The sequence below is a fragment of the Musa acuminata genome, chromosome BXJ3-6 (assembly GCF_036884655.1).
Source record: "Musa acuminata AAA Group cultivar baxijiao chromosome BXJ3-6, Cavendish_Baxijiao_AAA, whole genome shotgun sequence".
Taxonomy (NCBI): Eukaryota; Viridiplantae; Streptophyta; class Magnoliopsida; order Zingiberales; family Musaceae; genus Musa; species Musa acuminata.
Window position 1 is genome coordinate 10,843,082 of NC_088354.1, and position 27,995 is coordinate 10,871,076.

The following is a 27,995-nucleotide window of genomic DNA, read 5'->3' on the forward strand; positions in this document are numbered from 1 at the left end:
TCCTTTTAAGATGATGATGAATTGGGTCACAGACGTAACATGGCATGAGCGACGTGCGGTTCGCAGTTGCCTCTACGGGAGCCGCTGATTAGTGTAGTTTGTTGGGAGATTGACGTTGATGGGACGTAAATGTGTGTTCGATCGTGATTGGTTGCATAAAGAGGATGGAGTACAATGTGAGCTTTAAATAGCAGTGGGATCGTTATTACTTTCAACCGTGTTAGGTGGCACGGAGTTGTCAACACAGCTATTGTTTCTTATATCCATTTTTCTACAAAATTAATTTTGCGCCCGCCAAAAAATAGTGAGCGTTGAGCGGGCAGAAAAGCCGAAAGCGTCCCATCCTGCAATCCACTAGGAGGGCTGGATCTTAGTTCCTTCTATAACACTAAGCCTACGTGTAGCCAATTATGACTCACATTTGGAACTTAGTTAATTCTGTACTAAGCTTATGACACCATTATGATATTAAAAAAAATTATTTATATACTTAATCTTCTATAATTGACCCGACCATAGTTACAGAATGAATGAATGCTATAAGTCACTCAATCTCACTCAAAAAAGATGATAATCGAAGAATTATCTTTATCGAGATTGGATAATTAAGAACCCTTCTTACTTTGAAAGATCTCGATCTAAGTTACCCAACAAGCTTACTCAATGACAGCTTTCCCTCCTCTTCTCTTCTTCTTTGCATGTGCACATGAGACAAACATTGAGGTTGGCGTACACACAACACATCATTTATCACTTCTTCGACTTAACAGTTTCAACGTCTTACCAGAGTTCAATTTGTGGGCTAATTGTCTTCTACATTTTCTCGTTTAAACACTCATTCGAGACTTATTTTGTCAAACTAACCGTTAGAAATCAAATTGTCAAACTAGCCGTTTGAAATCAAAATAATCACTTTAACATACATACATCAGCATCAATTCAACATAAAAATTTAATGTAATCTGATATGAGTTGAGAGTATTCCCTTTAATTCACCTTAATTCATCTCATATGAGTTTTTACTATGCAACATATACCTCTAAAGCATTGAATAAATATTTAAAAAAATTAATAATAATAAGACAAAACAAGTTTGAATGCTTTGCACCTCGTCCTTCATTCCACATGCAGCCACCCACTTCAATGATGTAGCTACAGGCACTCCTAATGATTGCAGATTCTCAGCACTACCCACAGAAATATGAACCTGTTTGATTACTACTACTGAACAAATCAATGATAAATCTCTATCATGAACATTCAGAGCATAGAGATTGTTCATGAGATGCTCTTCTTTCCTTAATACTTCTCGATCATGATTGGAAAGTTAATCCCATCTTCTTTATAGAATAAGATATACATCTTATAAGATTATCATTTAATGGGACTAACAAAGTTGATGCCAACATTCTGAACAAGATTTCGATTAAATTCTATCATTAATACTACAAACCTCAATCATCAAAAGCAATTAGATATGTTTTGGCCGGTCAAAAAAATATTAACATGCTCTAAATTATTGATCATATTATGCACATCAAATAACTTAAGATAACATGTAGGTAAGTCATATCACTAGTTTCTATCTATAACTGTCGTAATTGAAATTTGACAAAGTTAACAATCATCAATCCAATTAAAACTTTAACATCAAAAGTTGGCTCATCAACGAAATAAAATAAAGCAAGCGGCAGAATCTTGTATACGTATGCAGGCCTAACTTAATAAAGCAAAGAGAAGGAATCAAAAGCACATAAAGCATTTTTGGACTAACAATTCAAGAAAGTTAATTAGTTCAAACATAAAGTACAATCATAATAAAGCAAACATGAGAACAGATCATCCCAAAAAAATTCTAATGAACAGATCAATAATAGCACTATAGGATAGCACCCTCACCAAACTTTGTGTCAAACAAAAATCTTCTAGATAAATCAATAACTCAAAAAAGTATTTGGCGTTTCTTTCATGCCTTAGCTCTTTGAGGCTTGCTTCTCTTTGGCCTTCTGGATCTTCAAAACCTTCTTGACAATCTTCTGCTCTTCGACCAAAAAGGCCCGGATAATCCTAAGAAGCCAACAAAGAGACGAGTCACACGAGAAAAACAAGCAACCAGATTCAACCAAGAGGCTTGGCTTAAGCAGCAATCACCAACCTTTCCCTGACTGCGCTTCCAGATAAGACCCCACCATAAGCCCGATTCACAGTCCTCCGGTTTCTGGACAACCTAGACCTCTTGTACTCGGTAGGTCTTAGGTGAGGAATCTGAAAGTATGAAACAAACAGCATCATATAATCTCACTAGCAAAAAGAACTTTGATAAGTAGTAGAAATGTTAACACTTTGAATATGTCATATCCAGAGTATTTCATGCTGTCATTTACACATGGTAGGACATTAAACAGAATGAGCATTATACATGATAACCAAAAATACCATACCAAAAGATGCCATAGAGTAGGGGAAAAAGGAAAAAACACCTTAGAAAAGTTCCCTCGACTAGAATAACAAGGGGGTGTTTAGATGCAAAAAAATATTCGAATAGATAAACACAAAATAGTGTCAATTTTCTATATATTACAGACTTCATGGTAAAAAGAAAACATGGTGTATCAGAAAGAAGATACTATTGGGAACCTGAAAGGTACTATCTGTCTACTTCAAGGGTGGAAAGGTAACAGACGTCATAAGTTTCCTGGAAATTATATTTATAATTTTGATGTTAAAATAACTGCAGGACCATATGTTTCACCATACTGCCCTCATCAGGAAGATGAGTTGAAGGAGGATGGAAAGAGGTGAAGGAAAGGAGGAGGGGTTAGGAAGTAGACGAGGTGGCAGAGGTGGTGGAGAAGAAAGGACCAGGAGGAGGAAAAGAAATAGGAGAGATACTGTACTGGAAGGGAGGTTAGGCCAATGGCAGTCAGCAATGCAAGGCATGAGGCTTGTGATATGCTTGTTAGAGAACTATGTGTGTGTGCATGAGAGAGAGAGAGAGAGAGAGAGAGAGAGAGAGAGAGAGAGAGAGAGAGAGAGAGGGGTGTTTACTAATAAACAAGTTCTAAATAAGAAACCCTAAACCAGACCAGTCAAGGCAAAAAGCTCTGGTCTGTGCCAATTCAACATAGGACCAATAATACCATCTGGAATGTGCCAGTCCAAGTGGAAAATAAAACCAGAAACTCTAAAATTGGTGAATCTACACAACATTCAGACATGAACATAATAATAGATGCCTCAAAAAAAAAATATAGGTGAAAACCAAGGACATTAAACCACAATGTATAAGATACCTAGTCGATAACAAACTTGCAACTCTATAATTCGATGATTCTATCACCACGGGTTGAACCATGGATGCTGAAGACACTAATACATACTTACCTCCTCAACATAAACAAAAGGCTTGTCATAAAGTGGTATTCTGCTTGGGTAACATTCCTAACCTCGAAAATTTGATGTGTCGAAAAACTTTTATCAAACAAAAAAGACATGCTGATCATGTTTCTAAAATGTTAACAATTACCGAAGCATATGCAAACCAGATATGTCTCCTGTTATGCTTATTCTGATATTTTATTCATAGTCTCATTTGGGTTAGCAGAGGCAGAACGATCAAAAGAAGTGAAAGAAAATACACACCACATACAAAGTCCAAGAAATTTCCGAGTCCAACACAAAATTAGAAATATTGTGGGAACACACTTGTTCGTGAAATATACCAAACTATGATTTCCTTGATTTTAAAGACAGAACTGCTCATTTGGTGCATTGCATTGCTACTTCAGGGAAAATTTTCCCGATACTTTGTAATACAATTCTTTGTTAATTTATAATTAGAAATTCAAAAACAAGAATAAGAAAAATCTTATGTGCCTATTCCACTGCCGAATGAAATAATTTTCCGACGACGGATCAGAAGGAATTGCTTACCCCTTGGATTCTCTTGCCAGTCACAGGGCATTTCGGCCCGCTCGCTCTCTTGTTGGTGTACTGGTACACAAGTCTCCCACCTGCATTTCCACATCAAACCCAGTCAAGAAAGGGCCCAAAAGGCACAGTACAAGCGAAAAAAAGCCACCAATCGTAAACAGCAGCGCCTATCATCACGATCAAAGGGAAACAACAGCATACAAAACAAAACAATTTTGCAACCGCCACGAATCCGATCGCAACAAGACCAAGAAAACCTCGTACCAATCTAGCGAGAGCCCAAGGCCAGAAGACGATCATCTAGACCGCAGAACGGATAAAAGAGATGGCAAGATTGGATCATTACCAGGGGTTTTGACGACCCTGGTCTGGTTCGATTTCGTGGCATAGCTGTGCCTCTTCCGGTAGGTTAACCGCTGCACCATCTCGCCTCACGGTCACTCGCCGCCGCGTGTTCTCCGAAGGTGAAGGCGAGCAAAACGCAGAAGAACCCATCACAAATATCGGAGACGCGTATAAAAGGAGGTGCCGCCCTCGAAAACATGACCTAGATCCAATGGTTCGCCTTCATTCGATCTGACGGTCGACATTCTACCAAATAGTGATCGGTCAGCGCGGGGTCAAACATCACGAGCCTCTTCGAATTGAGTCAGTCTCACCGAATCTAAGAATAATGTTGACGAATATGAGTCATTAAGATTTTAGGAGTAAATCACGTGAATAACAGAAAAGAGTGGACCATTTATAATCAACTAATTTCTTCATTTAAATAAGAGTAAAATAATACATATAAAGTTACTGATGTTAATTCGTGGCTTTCTACGTGGAGCCAATAATCTTTGTTGATGAGTTCTGATGTGTGATAATTCTTGCGAGTGACCTTAAAAAGGATGAGAAATGTTGCATGAGTAACCTTCATGTGTAGATTACGATTATTGATGTGTATTCCGATAGAGCTTACATAAGCTCCAGTTTCTGCTTAGTTGCACGTATTATAAGAGAAGTGGAATACCGACACATCACAGACCAAGCATCGGGTTTACTTGCCACATTGAAACTGTTGATAGGCAGAAATATTCCTGACGCAACCAAAACAAGCGGACACAGACGTTTATATAACTTGTAGAACTTCATATCAGAAAGTGCGCAGGAAACAGTAGTAGTACGAGTCTGATAGTTGCAAAGAATTTTGGGTAAGCAAAAAGGGTTTAATGTGAGTTGAATAAAGCTTCAAATAAACAAAAACACTATCCATCATCGGAAAATCTCAGAAAACCTCCAGCAACTCCGGCAACGGAATTTATGCAAGCATCGTACAAGGTGCCAACTCCGGTAGCGGACCGCCATGAAAGATAAGAAGACCTAGCTCATCCTCTGGGCAGCTTCCTTGGCCAGCAATTTCTCCCTAGCTTTGGCTTTTGCCTGAGACTTGGAACCCATAATTCCACCACCCCACTTCCTTCTAATCTCGTCAAACTTGTCATTGAAGTTAGCCTGAAAGGAGAATAGGCATCATTATATGCAGACTTCTACAAGTGAAATTGCAAATGGAGTCGCATGTTCTGATATTCACCTTAATGGCCTCCAGAATCTTGCTAAATTCCAGTTTGTCCTCATTCTTCACAGTGGTCAGACACAGGACTGATGCGGTTTTCTTATGTACGATCTAGAAGAAATTCAATTTACAAGAAAGAATCTGTGTCAGCACAAAAGAGAGTTTTGCTTCAATTTAAAGTTTTAGCAGAATGTCAATGTAAAAGAAAATTTCACCAACCGCTCCCAAGCGGGCTTTTCCCTTGACGATACAGTAGGGAATCTCCATTTTCCTGCACAAGGCAGGAAGCCATACCACAAGCTCAATTGGGTCCACATCATGAGCAATCACCACCAACTGTGCCTTGTTCTGCAAGCAGGTGCATCAAGATATTAAGATGAGACACTCAACGTTTCCTAATCTCAATTTTGTGAGTGATTTTATTCGTCTAGAGAATTACGTGAAGACTTGATCAGCAAACATGAAGAGGAGACAAAAGAAAGGCAACCTGCTCAATAAGGTAAGTGACATGATTGAGCCCATACTTGACAACAATGGGCTTCTTCACTTCAACTGTCTTCCCTTCAGCCTCAGCTTGTGCCCTCTTCAGAAGCCTTTCCTTCTTTGCAGCTCGGTCTTCAGGCCTGTACTTGAGAAGCATCTTGAAGAGGTTCGTAGCTACAAAAAGATTTTGAAGGCAGTTACCATAAGTAGGATGTCATAGCACAAAGAGGCCAAAAGATGCATCTTATTTTAGAATGAATACTTGTATTGAAACAATCAGATTTGCCTAAAAGGAATGGCAAAAATTCAAAAAACATGCCAAGAGAAGATATATAACAGATTCTCAATCTAAACTTGTAGTACATGGAAAGAAAAAATGCAGCAGTACAAAGGCAACCCTATTTTTCCCAAGATGACAACCAAAACTTATTCAGATAAAAATGCTTGCTGACATGAAGATAACAAATACCAGGAGACACCAGAAACCTTTTTTTATCTTCTATTACACATATATAAGAAGAAGGATTTGCTGTAGCGATGCATATTGGGCAGTACATACCGGTCTCACAAGATATCGATAAGCGGACCACCCTCTACCGGGCGGTACCGGTCACTTGACCTCATATTAGGTGATACACAGTCTATACCAAGCAGTAACGATCAAAATCCAACCATTACCGACCTGTATCGATCAATAATGATCGGATTTCAACCATTACCGATCACAAACTGAGATTGCCTTATTTCAAGGATTATAGATGAAATGGCAAATAGTCTCTCTAAAATGACAGATCCAAGAACAATATAATATAACAGGATCGGCATAAATCACTCAGAACTCAAAAGATGTCAAGCCAGGAGCGTTAAAAACTGCTAAAATCAATCACGGTTAGCCCAACATTGACCAAACCGGTTGAAGGCAACCGATCTTTCCAACAGAGCCTTAGCAGAATCTGACTGATCCCCTCGAAATCCACCAATTTAGAATAAAATGCCATGATATAGACATTGATTGGACATAATTTATTCTTATTAGGGCCCATATGGATTATTGAACAGAAATATGTAGCATTATATAACTTACTTTTTAGTTTTCTCTCCTTTCCATGTAGAAAATAATTTCCCTTAATGTCTCTACCAAATTAAAAATAATGGCAGGTGAGCAATGATTTCAAGTGTGTAAATCAACCACTAACTTGCAAAATGTTTAAATATCCTAGTTTAATAATAATGTGTGACATCTATTCACCAACATCTCATATATAAATACAACATAGTTCTTATATCATTAGAGCAGAATTAGATAAACAAACAATTAATTAGACCTAAATTATGTAACCACAATTGTACTTGTTACATCAATTAACTGGAGATCAAATGCTAGTTTCATTCTGCAGAGAAGCCAATCAAATTTAAACAATTCCCAAATAATAAATCATGAAAATTTAGAGGCTTACCTTTTCAAGATGAATGTACTTTCCACCTCAAAACTGTCGTTCCTACCTTTCATATTTACCCAATCCAGTGAGTTAAGAAATGATTTTATTTAACCAATGTGCAAAACAATCATGGCCCTTCTTCTATGGTTGTCCAAATTACTGATTAAAAAACTTTAGAATTTTAAATTTCACATGCTAGCTTCTCAACCTTACAGTTGTGGATCTATTTTCTGCTAAAACACTCGAGCCCAGAAAACAATCCAAGAAATGGATTTGATCCAATTACATTAAGCTGTTAAGAAAGAGGTGCAGAACGGGAGGTAGTCCAACATAGAATGTGTAAAGTTGTTAAAAAATTGTTGCGGGATCCAAAATGTGAGTTGAAATTATGCAACGATTACAAGGATAGTTAAGAGTCAAGACAACATTTTACAAACAGTAACACCATTCCTGAACTAAAAAAAGCTTGATCAGCATATTTACTACCAAGAACATCAAGCTCATAGAAAGTTAAGGATGATGAAATAATACAAAATTAATAATTTCCATAAGTGCATAAACATTTGTACCAATCCGGCACCAAGAAAGCATGTACGTATTACAAACAGCTAAACAAAAACAAGAAGTTATAACTATACCCTGCAAACAAATTATCTGATTGAATGTCAGTTCCTATAGTAGTGGTCACCAAAAAACACATAATTAAGTATCAAACTATAATAACAAACAAAATGTAAGCATAATTCGTTTTTATCTCAAACTTATGATGTCAAAAATTATTTTCGTTAGCGTGATTCAACCAACCAAAATAAAACAGATAAAGAGGAAGAAGAATAGAGATTTTTCAATCACCAAGGTTCTTGTCCAAAGTCCGAGTGAACTGATTCAACGCCGGGGGAACCTTCAACCGCTGCTTCAATATCCTCTTTTGCCTCTGAATCCGGACAACCTTTGGCCATTTCACGAACCGATGCAGATCCTTCTTCGGCGGCAATGCCCCTCCGATTCCAAACTGCTTCGGGCGCTTCTCAAACAATGGGTTCACGACCTTCTCCTGAGAACCAAACACCAGCAATCAGCGACAGAAAACAATTATTCAACGAAAGCGTAAACCAAGAAACAAAATCCAAAATTCGCTACGCATCTACAAATAGAAAAACAAGAAGAAAGACAGATTACCGGTTTCTTCTTTGCCGGAACGGCTGCCTTCCCACCTCTTTTTGGGGCCTGGAGGACGAAAATTCGGCATAAATAAGTAATATTTAGTACGAAAATTCGTAATCAAATGGCTAATAAATAAGTAAGATTGAAAAAAACATCCAAGCGTCAAGAGCGCCCACTTCTTGATCCAATCCCGCGAGACTACGAACTATTTGCAGGTATAGATAGCTAGATAGGTCGAATTCTTGGAGGTAAAATGTGGGAAGAGAGGGATTTTAGCGTACCATTTCGTCTCTCCCGAATTAGGGTCTGGAATCGGACGACGGCGGGCAAACACCGAAGCGGCGTGGGCCGGCTCTTGAAAAGGGGCATTTATATACGACGGCCCCCAGTTTAGACACTGTAGGGTTTTATAGCACGTGCCTGACGCGTGCCGTTCACAGCATTATTTGATTCATTATTCTCTATATTAGTATAAGCATCTAATTCCGTATAGTAATATTAGAGAATAATGAATCAAATAATGCCGTGAACGTCGGAGGGACGACTGAGAGAAATTTCGAGACTCCATCTAATTCCGTGTCGAGAGATCGTCTCGAGTATGCGGTCCCTCCGCTGTCGACGTTTCTGTCGCCGTAGATGCGGGGGTCGGCAGCTGGTGCAGCGTGCTTGGCCTACGGTGTGTGCGCCGGAGAGCGAGATCACGTCCCAGGGAGCGAGTCCCTTGGAGGCGAACGAGCAGACGAGGCCGGATAAGCTCGCGCTGGGCGGCGGAAGGTTCGCCGTGGCGGAGGCCTGGCTTGTCGTCCTCCCGCCCCTGCGGCCTAGAAATACCGCCCAATACGGTCCTCCAAACTGCAAATTGGGCACCATCACATACATAAGTGTGACTAAGACGAAGGAGAAGCTTCTGATGGATGTATGGATCTGATGCTAACCAGCGCGACACTTTCTCGAGTTGCAAGGCCAAGGATGTCGGCGCAAGAGACAGTCCCCCTGCAAAGTGATTCCACGCGTGCGTGCCTTGATGGCATCTATGACTTCGAAGCCACGGAGAGAGTTCATGTTCGGGGCTGTATTCTTCTTGCCGACGGAGGATGGTGTGTCATCCAGAAGCACCGACGGGTCACAGCCCTTAGCAACACAAGGTTGATTAAGAAGCTAGTGGAGGTCGGATCTCTTCGGGACCTGCTGCACGGTGGCGCGCGCGAGAGGTTGCAGGCCGGGGCAGCGGAAGCAAGCAGAAAGAGGAGGAAGATGAGAACGTGGAAACCACACAACTGTACATGCACAGGTAGACGTAGAGAAGCGATAGATTTGAAGGGGACGAAGCAGAGATCCAAAAGGGACGAGAAGGAAAGGGGAGGCGAGGGCGATGACGACGAAAAAGACAAGGTCCAAAATGTAAGGTCGAATCTGAACACCATCGAGCTGGTAGTAACCGAAGGTCAAAAGGAGAAATAGTGATTACGACATAGATAAAAAGATCGAAGGAAGAGGATAACAAGACAAACAACAAGCATTGAACTTAGCAACTAGCAGGAAAAGGTCAAAAGGAGGAGAGGAGAGGTAAGGATGATGGTATAAAAAGCAACGATGAACAAGGGACACCGACGAACACAATTTCATCTTTTGGGAAATAAAATATGCTCTACGAGAATAAATAGATCCTAATTAAAAAAATAAAAAATATTTGTTTTAGAATTCACCCTTTATTTATTACTTATATCACTAATAGACATGAAAACCAAATTGATTAAACGCATACGCAGGCAATGCAATGTAAGCATTTAAAAGACAACATTGCTCCAGTCATAACTACTGCAAAAAATTTGGAATTCAAACTGAATGACCAGGGCGCACCTTCAATGACAAAGGAATTGTCAATAATTCATGTATATTCACTGTTTCATCTCAGCTAAATGTAAATCCATAATGCATTAAAATTGCTAAGATGCTATAGAATGATTTGTTGCAAAGCAAAAAGAGATGAGCAAGTATATGCTCCAATTTTGATCAACAATGGATATACTCCAGTTAAATATGCAGCAAGTTGGACTGTCAAAAATCCATTCTCTCTCTGAAGGGACTTATTTCTGAATTCCAAGTGGGAAAAGAAAAGGCCTCGTGATATTTTGTTGAGACGTTGGTTTTCATTGTTCGAAAAACACAGCAAAGATGAGGCTTAAGAGGATTTTGTCACCTCGTGGATAGCATTTGCCAAGTAGCCAACATTGCCAGTCGTGACACCAGCCATACTGTACATATGGGCACAAATCAAGATATTGAACTGACCAGAAAAACACCTTCCATTACGTGGAATGAATTAAGATGACATACCTGATTCGTCCATTGCGGGTCATATATATATGGAACTCGTCTGTCAAGCGATCAACTTGTTCAGGCGTCATTCCACTGTAGCAGAACATCCCAATCTGATGGAAGACAATAGGCATTGACCTAAAACTAGTCAGAAACAAATGACAATTGGTAGAAACTAACACAGAGTTTTCAAACAATTAAGGCAGCAAAAAAAAGAAGAATTTGGATAATACATCCAAATACCTTCTAGAAGATGAGTTTTTTTTTTTCCTTTGGTTAGATGAATGCATAATGCAATATAATTTCTTTTGTGTGATTGATGCCCGATGATAAGATTCAGTAACCAAAGCTATGCAATATTCCAACAGTGGAACAAGAAATTCACTTTTAATATCTAATATAAGCTATGGAAACATATGAAGGTACTGTCCAAGGAGATCTCAGTGGTGCTTATGCTGTATGATATCTGAATTAGCTGATTGAGTGGAAGCCTAAGATAGTTTACAGTGTATTTGACACAGTGGAATCACCATTACTCCATACCTCCATTTAGATAACACATTGGTAACTGGCACAATTGCCAAATGTCACCCACAAAAGCACCATAACATAACCATCATCGTACAAACATCAACGAAACCTCTTCAAATTGGGTTAAAAGCTACCAGCCATATGATGGTAAGAACATTATTTAATATGCCATCTGTATAAATTAGAAACTTGTCAGTTTTCTGGTCATGATTCTCTCCCACCTAGCAAACTTGGTGCAGGCCACAGAATATCATCTATTCCAATTCAAATGTATTTAAAAGCTGACGATAAATTTTACCTGGTTTGTTATATGCTCCCAAGACAAAGGCGAACCCAACTTCTCAAGGTTTTCTCGAAGTGCTTTACGCATTCCAATGATACGGTCAGCCATACCCTGAAATGATGATGAGGATGATGCGGTAATCACAAAATTTCTAAGTGTCCTTAGAAGGGAAAACAAACAGTAATTTTGATGATACAATAAATAGGTAATAACACACACGAATGAGAAATTTGAAAGATAAAGAGAAATAAGGAATAAGTTAAGTTCTTCAATCACCTTAACCTCCTTCAGCCAAAGAGATTTCAGCTCTGGATCACCTAGGATTATGGAAACAACTAGTGCACCATGAACAGGAGGGTTACTATACATAGGCCTAGCTAGCTGTTGCAACTGACTCTTCACAGCTACTGCTTGCAATTCATCTTCACAAAGGATACTGCAGCCAGAATATGAAACCAACTTATGGCACTAAACCAAAAAGTAAAATTCATTTCTAACGACATAACTAGTGAATAATTGTTTTTCAAACACTCATTCTCTCTTCTTTTTTTTTTTTTGGTGGATTAGCTACAGAAAACAGAAAATACAGGAAAAGGCACACAAGATGATAACACATGAAAAAGCTGAAAACAACAGTGAGTAGCTTGAGCAAGATGGTGAAAAAAGATTCAATCTATTCATATATTAAATAATTTCAGTTTTAAAACATCATTAGGAAGTTTCTAGAAAAAGGAAGAAATAGAGTTTCTTCAGATTTCATGAACAGAAAGTTATCATGAAAGAAACATTCAACGCTGAGATTTTGATGTAGAATGCTTTCTAGAAAAGGATTGCTGATCATAGACAACTTTCTCATCACCTCATGTACAAAATTTCAGAGACGTTCTATGTCCCACAACATTCAGAAACTGTGAATTATCAGTTGTCACATCACCTTTACGCATCTTAACATGTATAATTGTTTTTACAGAAAATTTTACCTTCTGGATAGAGATAAACCAGGACTGGCAATTGGTCTATGGAATGGAAAGATTTATAGGCATGCAGGACCTTTTTTGACTTTACCATGGAGGAATGCCAGCTTAAGTGAGCAACTGGCCATCCTAGATAGGGAGCAAGAGCATGAGCAGCAAATTTGGGGGAAAAACAATGTTTCCACTGCTTCTGCAAAACAGTTTGAAATGGTTCCTTAATTTTGTGTATAAATGATCAACTAAATTCTAAAATTTTGAATCACCGTCTACTGTTATTAACAAAAATACCATTCTACTACTTCCGACAGAGACAGGCATTTAGCATTCTATATTTTATTCTGGTTTGTTTTCAATATGTTTTTGTTCTGCATACTGGTAGGGATCTTTTAAATCCCTTATGCCAATTGGATGGATTCCTCAAAAAAAAAACAGCAAGTTCCAAACATGAGACGAACCAGAAAGTAACAATTCACGCATGAGAAAGAAGACAAAATCTAAATGCAGAAAAATATATTTGAGAAAGAAAGTATAAGTGTAAACCTAGAGTGAATTTATTTAAAAAGATTCTGCTTGCAAATATATGTATACTTGCATAGCTTTTCTGGGAATGATTAGAGTCATGGCTCCTTCACAGCATTGTTGCTTGTATTAACCTCGGTTTCTCTACAATATTACCTATTATTGCTTATATGGAAAACAAACTATAGCCACATAACTTCAAGCAAGCTGATGATTCGATTGTTTATGGATAGGAACCAACTTAATTTCTCAAAAACAAAATAAGTACCTAAGGCACCCAACTCTTTGCCCATACAGTCCCATATTTTTTGCATACGACTGAGCACAACCAATGAGGTGTCCATCTTCAAGGAAAATTCGAATTGCTTTAGCATCTCTATTTGGATCGCCACTAGCAAAACCTTGGTATGCCATGTCAAAGAAGGGGAAGTGGTTCTTAACCTATCAAAAAATAGACAAACATTTTATCATGATATGTCTAAATAAATTCCATTATAATGGCCAGGAAAAGGGGATTGAATACCTTGAACTGATAAGATATCTCTCTCCACTGTTCTTCAGAGGGATCCACCCCTGTTGGATTATGTGCACATGCATGAAGCAAAAAGAACGAACCATTTGGTGCATTCTAGATGAAATTCAGGAAAACAATATCAGAATTTAAACTAGAATATTGGCATCCGCGTGATTGGGTATTATAAAAGGTCACTCAAACTGAATAACAGAAAATATTAATGCTTATCATACAATAACACAGAAAAAAAATTTATGGTTTCTGAATCAAAAGTTAGTACAACAGGCACAAGCAAAGCTTGAAACAAAAACATCTTAAGAAGCACAGAATGCTAAAATGCACAAAAGCAGAACACAAAGTCAAAGAAGATGTCAAGGAAGTTCAAATTTAAATCTTCATGAAGGGTGAGACAGAATGATTCTTTTTTCCTGAAAATTTTTACTAAGAGTATTTGTACTTAAAAAGCCTAGATGAGAACAGTGAGAGCAAAAATGCAAGGTCACTTTGGAAACAATTGTATAAATTATAATAAGCAATGACAATAATTTTCATCACTTAATGAATTGAATCGAAAAGAATGCACAATTATTTCTAGTACACTAGGGGTCTGTTCTGTGATGTAAAGCCAATTCCAAGACAATGCATAATTGACTAGAGTACCTTGATGTCATCCATCATGGATGCAAAGTCGAGTCCCTTTGTTTCAGGATGGTAGTAACGGAAAGTCCTTTGAGGTACACAAGCATCTCTCCATATGTTATGGTGGCTGCAAAACAACAGTAGCAAGAGTAAGATTCTGAAGTAAGTGTAAGTACCATAAAAAATAAACACATGTCAACCCTGGATGCTCCCTGATCATGTTCACACAACTAAATTCATACTAAAGGATGAATGACAAACAGGGAATGAAAACAGAAACTAAATGAACTCAATAAAACTCACTTAGCCCAAGTTGGTATTGGTATATAAATCTGTGTGTCTGGTAAGAAACGCTTCTGGATGTCAGCAAAAAGCCGGCAGGCACCTGTTCCGGAAAGAGCCTGAACAGCTGCGATCCTTTTCTCTTTTATAAGCTCAGAATCCTCTCCATAAGCAAGCTTCAATGACTCCTCAATCATCTTAATGCTTCCTCCCATTGGAAGATATTCCCTGAAACAAACATAAGAGTCACTATATTCTTCAGCATACAAAGAAATGATTATATCTTGGAACAATCACAGACCCACTGAATGTTACGCAGCTGAAATTACCGATCGTCATAGAAAAATATACAGATTTAACCTTAAAGTAAAGAGAAGAAAATCACAAACTAAAATAATGCAGTTAACAATATTTCAACAGTGAGACAAGCCAAATGTAGTGTCAAAATCAACTAAAGTTTGACCATGATGATGTAGTTGTAAAACTAACCATTTTCAACCAATAAGGAATTCTATAAGATATACCAGAAAAAGTCATTTAAACACTGAATTTTATGTATTTGAACATACGCCATTCTCACATACTAACAAAGTCTAGGTGTATATCTTCAGCCATAACGTGTCATACTAACAGAGGGAATGGTGTACAACTGTGACTTTACACCAACAGAGCATATCTTGTCAGGTTTTTGAGACACATTAGCCATTCTAGATGGACAAACTGGACCCTTTTTTTCTCTTTTCAGATCAAGCATAGATGGATCTCACTTCTCTTTTGGTAGCTTATGTTCAGATCCAAAGCAAGATGTGGATTTAGGGAAATGGAAAGGTCACTATGGCACTTTTGCTTCATTGGATAAGATTAGAGAGTGTTAGTGTCCAAATTTAAGTTGATTGCTTTCTCACCAACTTAAACCTTTGGGAACCTTTGGGATAAGTATGAAAAATAAAATCTTATTATGGTAAATATTTCATGAGTTCAAATCATGGCTCTCGCCCTGGGACTTCAGCAGTGGATTTGTGCAACTGTTATCAGTCTTGTTTAATCCAGATTAAACTTTTGGGATAAGTGATAACCCCAACTAAAATCTCACCAGGGTGGAGGCTAACAAATTGCAAAGGATACAAAAGTGGCATTGGATGGTTTTTCTCCTACGAAAGTTCTCAAGAATTATTTCTTCCATTTGTTTCCTTTTTTATTTTGAGGTGACCAACAGAACCCACAATGTTGAGTGTCACACAACAAAGTACAATCATAAGTAATGCTTCCCGCACTGATTTGACAAACACAATCAAACACCAGCAACTTTGAACAAAAATTAGGTGATGATGTTGTAAACACAAAAAAGAGTTGGTCTTTGACAAAGTGGATGTATCAAGAATATTTCCCTTCACAGCAGACAGCTGGCATAAGTGTTGATTTCATGAAATCAATATTTGCTGAAAATTACCGAAGCTTGTTGAAAAACCTAGTCATAATAAACTCCATGATCATTTGCCAAGGAACAACATACAGTTTTTTATAAGCAAGTATAACAATGCATTCCCCTGCCATGAGGCAGAAATCTAACCAGTTACAGATTATTTACATTTCAAAATATTGGGTTGTAGCTTACATGTTTGTGATTACTACATCAGCAAAATAACTACATTAATATTACACAAGACACACAAGTTATCCCTCAAGAAAGGTTGTGATTACTACATCAGCAACATAACTCAATTTCATGCATGTGCATAAAAAATCATCAACTAGTCACACAACATGGTAAGTAGATGACGGCCAAATCAAGCGACACCACAGATTCCAAAAACTACAGGGCATAGTGGCATACAGGTAGACCAACAAAAATGCGGAGAAGAAAGAGGACTGGATTCCCATGGGACCGCAGCAAGTTGCTAAGAGAAACTTTTGAGGAAAATTTGCAAGTAAAATGGCATAACACTAGTACACGAAATATAAACGAAAAAAAAATAGCAAAAGAGAAAATCTTCGAAGAGTATAAATAGTTCATATATATGCAAAGCAACAAAAGAAAAAGTGACAACTTTTGGATATATCTATGAGGCATAATACAAAGTTAAGTAAGAAAGTAAGGAATAAAAAGAGATCACATGTTAAGGTTTCCGGCAATCCTTCGTTCGGCTTCCCTGACGCATTCAAGAACCACCGGCTTCCCGTTGTCATCACGGTAAGCTCCCTATACAAAAAGGTCAAAAGGGTGACATCGTTAGTTTCCTATCAATAAAACCAGAATCTTCGAAACCATCACCAACAAAATGGGGAGAGTGCTACGAGATCAAAAACAGGAAAGGATGGGAAGAGAGGACAGACCACTCCGACATTGACTTTGTCGGGGCTGGGATCGGCAAGGAACGCCTCGGTGACCCCGAGGATGGGGTCCTTGGCCGCGGGCTCCACGTGCCCAAACCAGGAAGCCATGGATCGTGTACCGATCGTCGCCATCACCGGCGACCGAAGGATCCCTCTCCTTTTCAGGATCTCTCGGCTGATCGCGGCCATGGACCTCTATGCAGTCTTCTCCCTACGTATCGAAAAGGAGAGTGGAGGAGAAGGGAGGAGGTCAGGAACCGACAAGTAGAGCGGCGCGTCAGCGGCGGAAGAGGGGAAGGATGGCGAAGCGAGAAGAGGGGAAAGCGAGCGGGTTGAAGAAGAAACCGCCCTCGGGTTTTAGCACTAAACCCATTGAAAATTTACGGAACTGCCACATCGGATGCACTTTTGATAGGCGTGTAAGACTCGCCCACAAATATATCTGCGCTGTGGTTGGACGAAGAAACCGGCTCCCAGGTGGGTCCCCGTATCTTGCAATCACAGATAAGGTGGACGTGAGATGATAGAAAAAGTATTGCGCTTACGGTACTCTCTCGAGGAGATGCGCCCAGGGAAGTGCGTGTCCGACTCGATCACCGCTTGCACAAATAGCTACGTAATTAGAGAATATTTTTATTAATATTTAGTAGAGGCGTAAAAAAAACGAACCGAGAATCAGAACCGATTTATCAATTTTTTAAAAAAAATATATAAATAATACTGATTTGAAAGTATAAATAATCGTTAACCTGATTCGTTAGTTTGTTCGTTATATTTAGTTCATTGTGTTCGAGCGCCGGTGGTAGTGATCCATCATCGATCTATCCCTTGTATCATCGAGAGATACATATTCGATCTAGATCAACCTAAGTTAGATAGAATCTCTATCACTATGTTGGAACAATCGAATATGAGACTTTATACACCTTAAAGTTCATAGGATGAAAACGAATTATTTTGAGGTATTGTCAGATGGGGTTGGGTTTCCCGACCTCCCCATCTCCTCCCAGCCTTATCGGGTTTGTTGATCTCCACGACTCAAGTGAATGAGGGAATCAGGTTTCCCAACCCCCATGCCTTGACGAAGGTTAAAATCAAAAGTCGGGTTTCTTAACCTCCCAACCTCGAGCGAGAGTCAGGTTTTTTGATTTTCACATCTCAGGTGAAGGTGGGGGTTAGATTTCCCAACTTCTATATTTTTGGCAAAGTTGGGGTTTGGGCTTCCCAACTTTTACGCCTCAATCATTAGTGAAGACGGGGGCTTCCCACCATCCATGCCTTGGTGAAGGAGGGTGTCAGTTTTTCAACCTCTCATTCTTGAGCGAAGGTAGGGTTTGCATCTTTTTTATTATTATGTAGAGGCCTCGTTTCTACTCGAGGTGCTCATATCTTTTTTTTCAATTTATGAGCTTTCAGGCTAATGTGTTACATTGGGCAATGGCTTACCCATCTCAAGTAAAGGAGGGGTCAACGTTTTATCTCCATACTTTGGGCATTTTTTCCCTTGTATCTCTCGTCGTAGTGGACTCGCTCTTATACATGTCAAGTTTTTTCAACTCATATGTCTTGAACATATCTTATCTTAACTCTTCCACCATGGCAAGTCTTTTCTTATTATGATTGGGTTTTTTTGACTTATATGACTTTGGCATAGTTTTTTCTTATCAAGTGTTTTCTTATTATGATTGGGTTTTTCCGACTTCATCAATCGTGATCGATTTTTTTATATGCGAGTTGGGTTTTCTTGACTAATGTGTATCAAGTATATTTTGTCTTATACCTCCCACTATGATAGGTTTTTTATTATACAGATCGGGTTTCCCTAACTCATATGCTTCGACCATATTATGTCTTATGCCTTCCATCATGGCGAGTTTCTTCTTATATAGGTCAGATTTTTCTAAGTCATGTGACTTAAGCAAATTTTATCTTGAGCTTCTTATCATGGCGAGTTTCTTCTTATACGAGTCAGGTTTTCCTTTCTCACGTATATTAGATATATTTTATCTTATGCCTCTCGCCATGATAAGTTTTTTATTACGTATAGGTCAGGCTTTCCCAACTCATGCACATCGGGTATATTTTGTCTTATGCCTCCTACCATAATTGGTTTTTTTTCATATTTTTTTAGGTGGTCTTCGCGCATCGATCACTTTTGTACTTTCTGAGGTTGTTGTCACACAATGGTCACTTTTGTACTTCCTAATGTAATCTTTATACACTAGTAATTTTGCACTTTTCAAAGTGCCCCTTTGTCTTTTACTTATAGCGTCATCATTATGTCATAACCTTTCTTGATCGTGTATGGGACGTCGACTTCATCATTTATCTCATCGATAGTCCCTCGAGTTCAACAATTACCACGAGAAGATATAGGGGCTGAAGAGAAAAAAAGGAGACCCACTACTTATCACTGAGGCAAAGGCTCAAGGAGTTAAGCTAGCGAGGTAACTCAAAGAACTCGAGCAATGCCTCACTGAGATGTGGGTTCGATGAGGGCATATAACTCTGAGCTATATAGTAAGTTACAAGGTTTCAAGAGGAGGTGATCTTTATCTTGTCTTATAAGGTGTTGGTCTTTACTGAATCATCGAGTCTGCCTACACAACTTAGTCGCTATGTCTTTTCCTTGCTACATCGTCAAGCTTATCTATCATAGCAGTCTCTATCTTGGTAAGTCAATGTTTCATTTTGGATGTGCAGACCCAACTGAGTTGGTGTAATTTTTTAAAATAATGAAACTTTTTTCCTGAACTTATAACACCTATACTCTCAAAATCTAGTTGGGTCGCTAACTTCAGCTTTCTAAAGCACAAGTCTTGTCTAGAGTTGCTTCAATTATTAACTCCACTAGCTCAAAATGCGGGATGAACTTGGTGAAGTCTTAGGGGCCCATAGGTGGCGCCTCGGGTCGAACCCTCTTTGGTAGGGAGTTCGCCGTCAAGTAGCACTTGCATGACTCCCTTGTGTTGCTTCTCATCTCTCTAATGTTTTGGAGTAAGCCTCATCTCTAAATGTGATATGCAGATTCATGGTTTTGAGAGACGAGATAGAATCGCTAGTAAACCCCATCAACAAAGAAGTCATAGGGGTAAGGTCATTAATTGATAACTCGAGTTTTTGAAAAGTATCAAACTAAAGGATATCAATAGAGCTACTTGTGTCAATCATGACCATCTTCATCTGACCATCAATAGAGCTACTTGTGTCAATCATGACCATCAATAGAGGTAAGTCCATCAATAATGACGTCAATTTGTCTCTTCACCAACTCCTGAGGTCGAGGTGAGGGTTCTCGATGCTTTTGGACGAACCGCCCGAGGTGTCCATGACGTATGAGTTCATCAATCTGCTATTTTATATTGTAACAATCCTCCGTGTCATGATCATAATCCCAATGGAACGGATAGTATTTGGACTTATCTCTTTTTGAAAATTTATAGGGATAATATTATTATATAAAAAAAATTATAGGGATAATATTTTTCTATTTTAATATTATGTATATTGATAGAAAAATAAGTATACATATTAATTGATCACTTACGTAAAATCATATAGGGCAAAGCAATTATGAAATACTAATTGACCATCTAGTCTGTATACATTATTACGCTTTGATGAGATTGATCAGAATTATATTAGTGCTTCTTAGAGTAATTTAATTTTGTTTTTTTAGATTTTTTTTTCTTCGCACTCAGCTATTTTAATAGTCGCTATGGTTCTGAAGAAACGTCTACGGCAGCTCAAATTATTGACTCGGATGAGGCGGTTACCACAGTCTCAGAGCCCAAACGAACCAACGCGTAGAAGGTGGGTCCCCACGTCTGCAGCCAATCAGTGTTGCGTGAACAAAGAGAAATAGGAGGGTACACATGAGGTGTCACAGCCAGTTGGTGGGCCTTCTCATTGTTGTGATCCAAATCATACCACCCATCAATTAATCGGTATTCCAGTCCTCGGATCACTGATGCGATCCAACGGATGACATCGCTCATCTATCTACATCTCAACATCACCCACTTCCTCGAGGGACTCGACTACCATTTCTTTTCTCTCCTCAGCTGCCGCTCTCACCAACTCCCCACACAAACAGACACTTGCTTTTTCTTCCGGAGTCCTTCATTTTCCTCCTAATTTCTTTGTCGGCTTCCCTCACAGTTCCCGATGCCCGTCGAGTACGAGGGATGACAACCGCCTCGGTAACCGCGGCCGTGTTGATCGCGGTGAGGCCCGCGGAGGCGGAGTGCTCCGACCGGGGGGGCGGCGACCGGCCGGGGGGGGAGGGGGAGGCGGCGGCCTCGGAGCCGCCGAGAGACTCCGTCGTGGCCATCGATATCCCGGGTGTCGGTGTAGATGTAGATGGGGCCAGTGATGGGAAGAGTGAGGTGGAGAAGGTGTGCAGGATCTGCCATTTGAGCTCTGGCGTTGGAGGACTGGAGGTGCCGAACTTGATCCAGCTCGGGTGCGCGTGCAAGGGGGAGCTCGGCGGCGCGCACCGCCGATGCGCCGAGGCTTGGTTTCGGGTGAAGGGTAACAGGTACTCTCTGAAACTGTGCATTTCGTGTGTCCACTGATATTGCACGGAAGATGTTTGCAGAAACTTCAAGTGAGAGATGCAGTTCTATGAGATCTATATTGATTGAGATCAGATAGATAGTACATATGGATCAACGTTACCAAGATGATAAATAAGCTAAACAATTTATAAGGACCATATAAATTTAGTCGTGCATCTCTGCACCTTCCAATCTCCAATCTCACACCAAATTTCGTTGAATTTGATGCTCTTCTCTACATAACACCCTTTCCATCTTCTGCTCTTAGTCTTTCATAGTTTGAGATCCATGCAAATTGTTGTTGCCTTTGAGATCCCTTTGTGGTGCTACTGAGGAGCTCAACCAATTTAGTTGCCCATACATGATTCTATGAGATTTGATCTTAAAAAGAAATAGATATCCACCTTATAGTAAATTCCAAAATTTTTTTAATATGTGAACCATATATCATCCAAGTCAGTATGCTCATGTTTGATCTGCAACTAGTCAGGTTTTAGTTTCATCATTGGAGGAAAGATTATTGTCTTGGGCTCAAATATGACGGTGTCAGCTAATGACTGATAAAAACTTTGACAGTTTAACATAATATCTTGGACTCAAATTCTATCTTCATCATTTACTTTTTATAAAAAAAAAGATAAAGAGAAATTATTGTCTCTATACTAATTATTCCTTGAAAAAATGGAAAGATTATTGTCTCTATACTAATCATTATATGCTTGTTATTGTCCACTATAAATATTTTCATGACTTGTGGTTTAAGAACATTTTTCTTTCTTTTGCTACACTATATATAACTTTGTTGTGCTTCCAAGTTAAAAAAATATGTTTCTGTGCTTGCATTGAATTTATTGGAAAATAAGTTGTTTATTTCTCTATTCTTTACATTTATAAGATTATTTATACAGAAGTCGATATTCTCATATTTCGATTGTCTAATCTTCCTTGTACCTAAAAAATGTTCTAGTGGCATCATAGAAGATGGAACTTACTGTAGTACCTGTCTAGTGCCAATTGGGGGAAAGAGACTGGAGTTCTCTAAGTGCATGGTCATGACCGCGAGTCATTCTTCACATATAAGTTTAATAGAAAACATTTTTCATGCTTAATGCACTGTCATGAGAAAATGTTGGTCTAAAGCTTCGTCAATCAACAGTTGCAATGTGTTCACGTTCTTAAGACTTTCAACCATGTCACTTCACATCTGTCTATAGCATATCACTAGCAAACCCGAACCGCTTTTATAATCATTGGCAGTCACTTGTGATATCTTTCTCAATTCTACCCATCGTTTACATTGTAAACATATCATTACGAGATTACTATAATGCCTTGTTGAAAATAACCTCTTCTTCAAACTTCTTTTTGCCTTTTATTTTCCCTGCTTCCCCAATGCATTTCCCACTTTGTTCAACCCTTCCCTTTCACCTAAACAATTTCATCAGTTGATTGATACTGAAGGGTATGATGGATTGACTGTTTCTGGTAATTGAGGGATGAATACCACGGATTAACTTTGTTAGCCATGAAAGGATGGGGGAAGGGACGTTGGATTGACTGTATTGGTCACCAAAGGATAATGATGATTTTGGTGGGTATAATGGATTTCGACTGTGTTGGCCACTAGGGGTTGGAGATGAGTTTGGTAGTAATCCCTGATAAATCAAATAGGGAGAGTTATAGACAATGCGGTAGATTGCTGTGATGTCAACTTTCTAAACACAATGACCAGCCAGAATTATCATGCACAATCCAAGGTTCTACTGTTTTTAATTAAGAATTCAGACTTTTGCAATGGAATATATTTATAGCATTTTTCTGTGTGGGTTTTGAAACTTGGTTGACCATATTACTACCCATGTTTCATGTGTTATATTGTGCTAATATGCATGTTAGTATTTGCGTTGCGTGCAAGTGGATGATCACCTCAACCAGTATCCATGTCCTGCTGGAACTTCCTTTAGTTGACCATTATTGTGTTAGATGCTTCTTTGATATATCTCCACTCATACACTGTTCTTCTTTTTGTGCTTCTCCCATTGCCACTCAGTTCGCTTAGAACCTTTTCTTGGTATATTCTCCTTTTTTTCCTTTGCACTTCTGCCATCAGTCCCAAATAAATTTTGCTGTTTCTAACGAATAATCATTCCAACCTTTTGATTACTGTTCAGATATTGCGAAATTTGTGGCGCAAATGTGAAAAATGTAAATGGGGATGAAGACGGTAATTTCATGGAATCATGGAACGAGGGGAGGATGTTGGGCAGGAGCCATAGAAGCTCAACTGAGATGAACAGTTGCTGGAGAAGTCAACCATTTTGTAATTTCTTGATGGCTTGCTTGGTGGTGGCATTTATTCTTCCATGGTTTTTCCACATAAATCTATTCTGAATTTGCTCTACCCACACTATTGATTGATCAAAGGAGATGTCGAGATCTCTCCCAGCCGGTTAAAGGTTTTCTGGCCGGTGACAAGCAAAAAAATGGTCGTCAAGCATGTTTATTTATCGTATGCAATGTGGTCTACGTTGTTGTTAGTCCCTAAGCATTTAAAGATGATTTCTTCTAAGTTGAAGATGTTTCCTAAAGCTTCATTCTGTGTCTTATTGAATATTGGAACATTTCCCCAAGGATTTTGGTTGTTTTCTGGAGGCATAGATGTCTGTCTTTTAGTCATCAAGGAAATAGAAAGCCATACTAACTTCAACAGCTTATTTCATGTTACTCAACTGTTGGTTGCTCATAGAACTTTTGCTGTAAGATACTGAGGCGCCTAAATATCTAATGTGCAGTCGGTGCATCGTGCAATAGGACGATTAGAATTAGACTGAATTCATTGCCAACCACTACCAAACACAAGTAGTATTTGCCATCTAAGATTACTAGGAACCAATGCAACTTATAGAACCAAAATGTAGTTTTTACTAGTTCCTTATGGATGAGAATGCTCAGAAACAGGTAGAAAATTTGGAAACGCAAATAAGGTCCATGGATCAACGGAACTCTCGCTGGAAGGAACAGGCAAAGCAAGTTGGAAGAATTGATTCTAAGATAATTAGGAATCTTAACCAGTGGTTGTTTGGGACTTGTTAAGAATAACGCCTTCGTATTTGACCTGGAACCACTTCATGGCATCATCCTTGGTAACCCTATGCTGGATTCCAACGCGTGACTTGCATCGGCGGCGACGGGCCACACGATAACCAGCACGTTCCAAGACCACATAGAAATCCATGCCATAGATACCTGTGGACGGGTCATACCTACAAAAGTAACATAGATACTTAGCAGAGCAACTGCAATCAGCACTGTTGTTCAGGGAGAAATAAAAAGCTATTCCGATTCTTATTATGCAATACTTAGCAAAGCAACTGCAATCAGCACTGTTGTTCAGGGAGAAATAAAAACCTATTCCGATTCTTATTATGCGATACTTAGCAAAGCAACTGCAATCAGCACTGTTGTTCAGGGAGAAATAAAAAGCTATTCCGATTCTTATTATGCACGCCGAAAAAACTTCACATGGCTCCCTGGGAATCCTCTGAAAGGTCATATGCATGCAGAAAAGATCAGCTACCCATATAATGTAGTTCCTGGATCAGACTAATGCACACAACATACAAAATAATGAATCATGCACATGGAAATTTTGCAACGAGCTTTTTGCAGTATTCTTATTTGACGATTTCTCCAACACATCCTAAAACCTCATTCCGGAGAAAAAGAATCTTATTTTATATAAAGAATAGGGAATTTGGATAAAGAGCTTTAAAAGACCAACATGGGGATGTTACATAGGGAAGTTAGAGAAAAAGCTCAGGTTTACATGATTTCAAATGCTGTCGATCCACAATTCTAAAGGAAAGTGGCATAAGATATTGTTCCTTTTTCAATCTGTTTCATGACTTTCCACAGCCATTCTGTTGATTATTGTTTGGATGATAACGATTTCATCAATGCTAAGGACAAAAATCATTTATGCAATAAATGATAGAGTCTCACAACTAGGTTCAATAATCATCATCCTTCAAGAAAAAAAAAATTGTCATACCGGCAAGTAATACAAAGATGTCATGTGCCCTTTTTTTTCATTTTATATTCTCGCTAGCGAGAAACTCTAAAGATCTTATATCTTCAAGAAAACTGACTTAATCACTGCTCATCCCATCTGATGTTCCTAAACAAAGCTTAATGCTAAGTTTCATGCTACTACAGTTGCTAAGACTTCAATAAGATTAAACTTCAGGTAGATGTGAAGGTCAAAGATCCTTAACTCATCGTAAGGAGCGATGAGCTCTTGTCCCGGTGATGGTGTGCACGACAGTTATAATTGAAATCTTCAAACTAAGGTTGGTTCCCAAGCATACTTAGTGCCTAATAAACACTTGTACTGGATTTTCCGAAAGCAAGGATGGTCGACATTTTGTTACGATAAACCATAACGGCAAGCGAAAAATCCAAAGTTCACCATCCCATTACCCACAATTAACTATAAAACAACATACTCTACTCTCCCTAGGTAAAGGAATGATATGTATTTTAGTCCGGCCCAAAGTACTTGAGACACAAGGAATAAGATTAATAGAGATATTGTTACAGGTTAAATCTTATACTACAAAGCATCTCATGATATAAGAACTGAAGGACACACCCCCTCGAACCTCACATTCAGATCTTTCAAACTAAAAGAATGTAAATAATATTCAAAATTATGTGAAAAGAGGCAGAGGGTTTATCCAATCTTACTTGATTCCAAGATCAATGTGTTCTTGTATGCCGAAACCAAAACAACCAGTGTCACTGAAGTTTCTTCTCAGAAGCTCATATTCCTTCACTTTCAGTCCACTCTCCAGGAGCTGCATCGCCTTGTCACCCCTGACGGTGACATAGCACGCAATCTTTTCGTTGCGCCTGATCCCAAATGACCTAACAGTGTATCGTGCTGCAGCAAGAACAACAAGTTCCAGGAATCACGAACAAGATCGAAGCTTGCAGCAAACGAAAAGAAGAAGGAAAGTACCCTTCGAGAACACCGGTGTTTGCCCGCTCAATTGCTCTAACACCTGCAAATGATAGGAAAAGGAGAGAATAAGGAGCCCCGCTCCAACGAATTTGGAGTTGGCAGCGTACAAAACCTCCGCCATTCAGTAGTAATCGAACAAATCAAAGTCGTGTCGAAGAGGAACTGAAGCGGAAGATGAATCCGAACGCAGATCCAGTACCTTGGCGGCCCTAGTGAGGCGGTCACCGCTCTCACCGACGGAAATGTTGAGGACGAGCTTCTGAACCTTGATCTCCCTCATTGGGTTCGACAGCTTCTTCTCCGAGGCCTGCAAAGAAGAAACGGGACAACGACGCCATCAGCGAACAGATGAGAAGAGGGCGAAAGCAAGGAGAAAGGAGGAGGAGGAGGATGGGCGGAAAGCATCGACCATGGCAAGAGATTGAGAGGCGTATGGCGGCGGCGGCTGCTAAGTCCAGGCTCGGTGGAAGAAGGCACGAACCCCCTAAATGGTGTTCGCCAACGGTGATCGTAGATTTAGGGTTTTCGCTGGCTATTTTAGGAGGTCGACTGAAATGACGAAATTACCCACAAAAAAGAAAAGAAATGATTTGTCATTGCCGAGATCGAAATATACCAAATTGCTTCCTCTGTTGTGACTCGAACCTCAGGTCTCCCAGAGAACCAGTAGAAGCAGCAGCAGAAGAGGAAGAGAGGAACAACCTACGACACACATGGCCGAGCCTCCGCCACCCTCCCCCGGCGGCGATGACGACGGGTCGAAGGACGCCGCCATAGCGAAAGTGGCCGGGTTCGTCGTCTTCTCCGGCATCGCCATGAACATCATCAGAGCCTTCTCCCCCAAGCCCCTCGAGCCCCAAGCACCATCTCCGCCGCCACAGTCGCCGACACCGTCGACCTTCCGAGAGATCTCCTCAAAGGTGAAGCCTTTAGATACATTTTCTCTGAACCAAGCTGGGAATCTGGAACTCCTTTTCTTCTTGTGAATTCTGGTTCTCAGGAAACGACAGCAGACGAAAGATTGGGATCGAAGCCGTCCTCTGGTCGCGAGATCGCGATCGTGAAAGGAGATACCCTTTGGGGTCTCTCTCGAAAATACGGCGTAATCTTAATCACTCTCCCCTCTTTCTTCCTCGAGGAAAGTCGACGTTTTTGAAGGATCCGCAGCTGAAATGATGCTTCTTGGGTGCTTCAGGTGTCGATCAACGCCATCAAGGAGGCGAACGGGATCCAAGGAGACACCATCTACGCCGGAAAGAAGCTGATCATTCCATAAACTGCTTTCCATAATCCGTGTCTGGGATTTCAGCTTCTTGTACCATGTTGCTCGCTGGCATCTCAAGAACAAGAAGACATGTATCGTGGATGATTAGCTGATCTTTTCTGTTACTGTTTCTGATGGAATCTTCTTTTAGTTCGGTTTCATATCTAATTGGCATCTTTT

General features: G+C 39.5%; 6 protein-coding genes across 6 annotated transcripts; 2 read left to right on the forward strand and 4 right to left on the reverse strand.

The window, feature by feature from the left end:
• Window positions 1–1,740: 1,740 nt before the first annotated feature.
• On the reverse strand, window positions 1,741–4,437 carry LOC135641237 (large ribosomal subunit protein eL34). The gene is made up of 4 exons (XM_065156463.1): window positions 4,280–4,437; window positions 3,934–4,013; window positions 2,156–2,265; window positions 1,741–2,067 (listed from the first exon to the last, which is right to left on the reverse strand). Exons 1-4 carry the CDS (start codon window positions 4,356–4,358, stop codon window positions 1,974–1,976), a joined length of 363 nt encoding a protein of 120 aa, XP_065012535.1. The 5' UTR covers window positions 4,359–4,437; the 3' UTR covers window positions 1,741–1,973.
• Window positions 4,438–5,013: 576 nt separating this feature from the next.
• LOC135641133 (large ribosomal subunit protein eL8y) lies at window positions 5,014–8,967 on the reverse strand. The gene is made up of 7 exons (XM_065156209.1): window positions 8,856–8,967; window positions 8,590–8,637; window positions 8,263–8,464; window positions 5,976–6,145; window positions 5,708–5,836; window positions 5,507–5,599; window positions 5,014–5,427 (listed from the first exon to the last, which is right to left on the reverse strand). Exons 1-7 carry the CDS (start codon window positions 8,856–8,858, stop codon window positions 5,296–5,298), a joined length of 777 nt encoding a protein of 258 aa, XP_065012281.1. The 5' UTR covers window positions 8,859–8,967; the 3' UTR covers window positions 5,014–5,295.
• Window positions 8,968–10,390: 1,423 nt separating this feature from the next.
• LOC135641132 (aspartate aminotransferase, mitochondrial-like) lies at window positions 10,391–17,306 on the reverse strand. Its single transcript, XM_065156208.1, has 10 exons — window positions 16,970–17,306; window positions 16,750–16,835; window positions 14,657–14,863; window positions 14,375–14,480; window positions 13,724–13,828; window positions 13,469–13,641; window positions 11,984–12,143; window positions 11,723–11,818; window positions 10,912–11,006; window positions 10,391–10,829 (listed from the first exon to the last, which is right to left on the reverse strand). Exons 1-10 carry the CDS (start codon window positions 17,156–17,158, stop codon window positions 10,757–10,759), a joined length of 1,290 nt encoding a protein of 429 aa, XP_065012280.1. The 5' UTR covers window positions 17,159–17,306; the 3' UTR covers window positions 10,391–10,756.
• Window positions 17,307–21,006: 3,700 nt separating this feature from the next.
• On the forward strand, window positions 21,007–24,158 carry LOC135641181 (uncharacterized). The gene is made up of 2 exons (XM_065156329.1): window positions 21,007–21,509; window positions 23,700–24,158. The coding sequence occupies exons 1-2, from the start codon at window positions 21,157–21,159 to the stop codon at window positions 23,917–23,919; spliced, it is 573 nt and encodes a 190-aa protein (XP_065012401.1). The 5' UTR covers window positions 21,007–21,156; the 3' UTR covers window positions 23,920–24,158.
• A 269-nt stretch (window positions 24,159–24,427) lies between these two features.
• On the reverse strand, window positions 24,428–27,099 carry LOC135641180 (large ribosomal subunit protein uL5z). The gene is made up of 5 exons (XM_065156328.1): window positions 26,961–27,099; window positions 26,751–26,858; window positions 26,549–26,591; window positions 26,275–26,470; window positions 24,428–24,791 (listed from the first exon to the last, which is right to left on the reverse strand). The coding sequence occupies exons 1-5, from the start codon at window positions 26,961–26,963 to the stop codon at window positions 24,593–24,595; spliced, it is 549 nt and encodes a 182-aa protein (XP_065012400.1). The 5' UTR covers window positions 26,964–27,099; the 3' UTR covers window positions 24,428–24,592.
• Window positions 27,100–27,159: 60 nt separating this feature from the next.
• LOC103987829 (uncharacterized) lies at window positions 27,160–27,976 on the forward strand. Its single transcript, XM_009406247.3, has 3 exons — window positions 27,160–27,471; window positions 27,552–27,653; window positions 27,747–27,976. Exons 1-3 carry the CDS (start codon window positions 27,265–27,267, stop codon window positions 27,825–27,827), a joined length of 390 nt encoding a protein of 129 aa, XP_009404522.2. The 5' UTR covers window positions 27,160–27,264; the 3' UTR covers window positions 27,828–27,976.
• The last annotated feature ends 19 nt before the right edge of the window (window positions 27,977–27,995 follow it).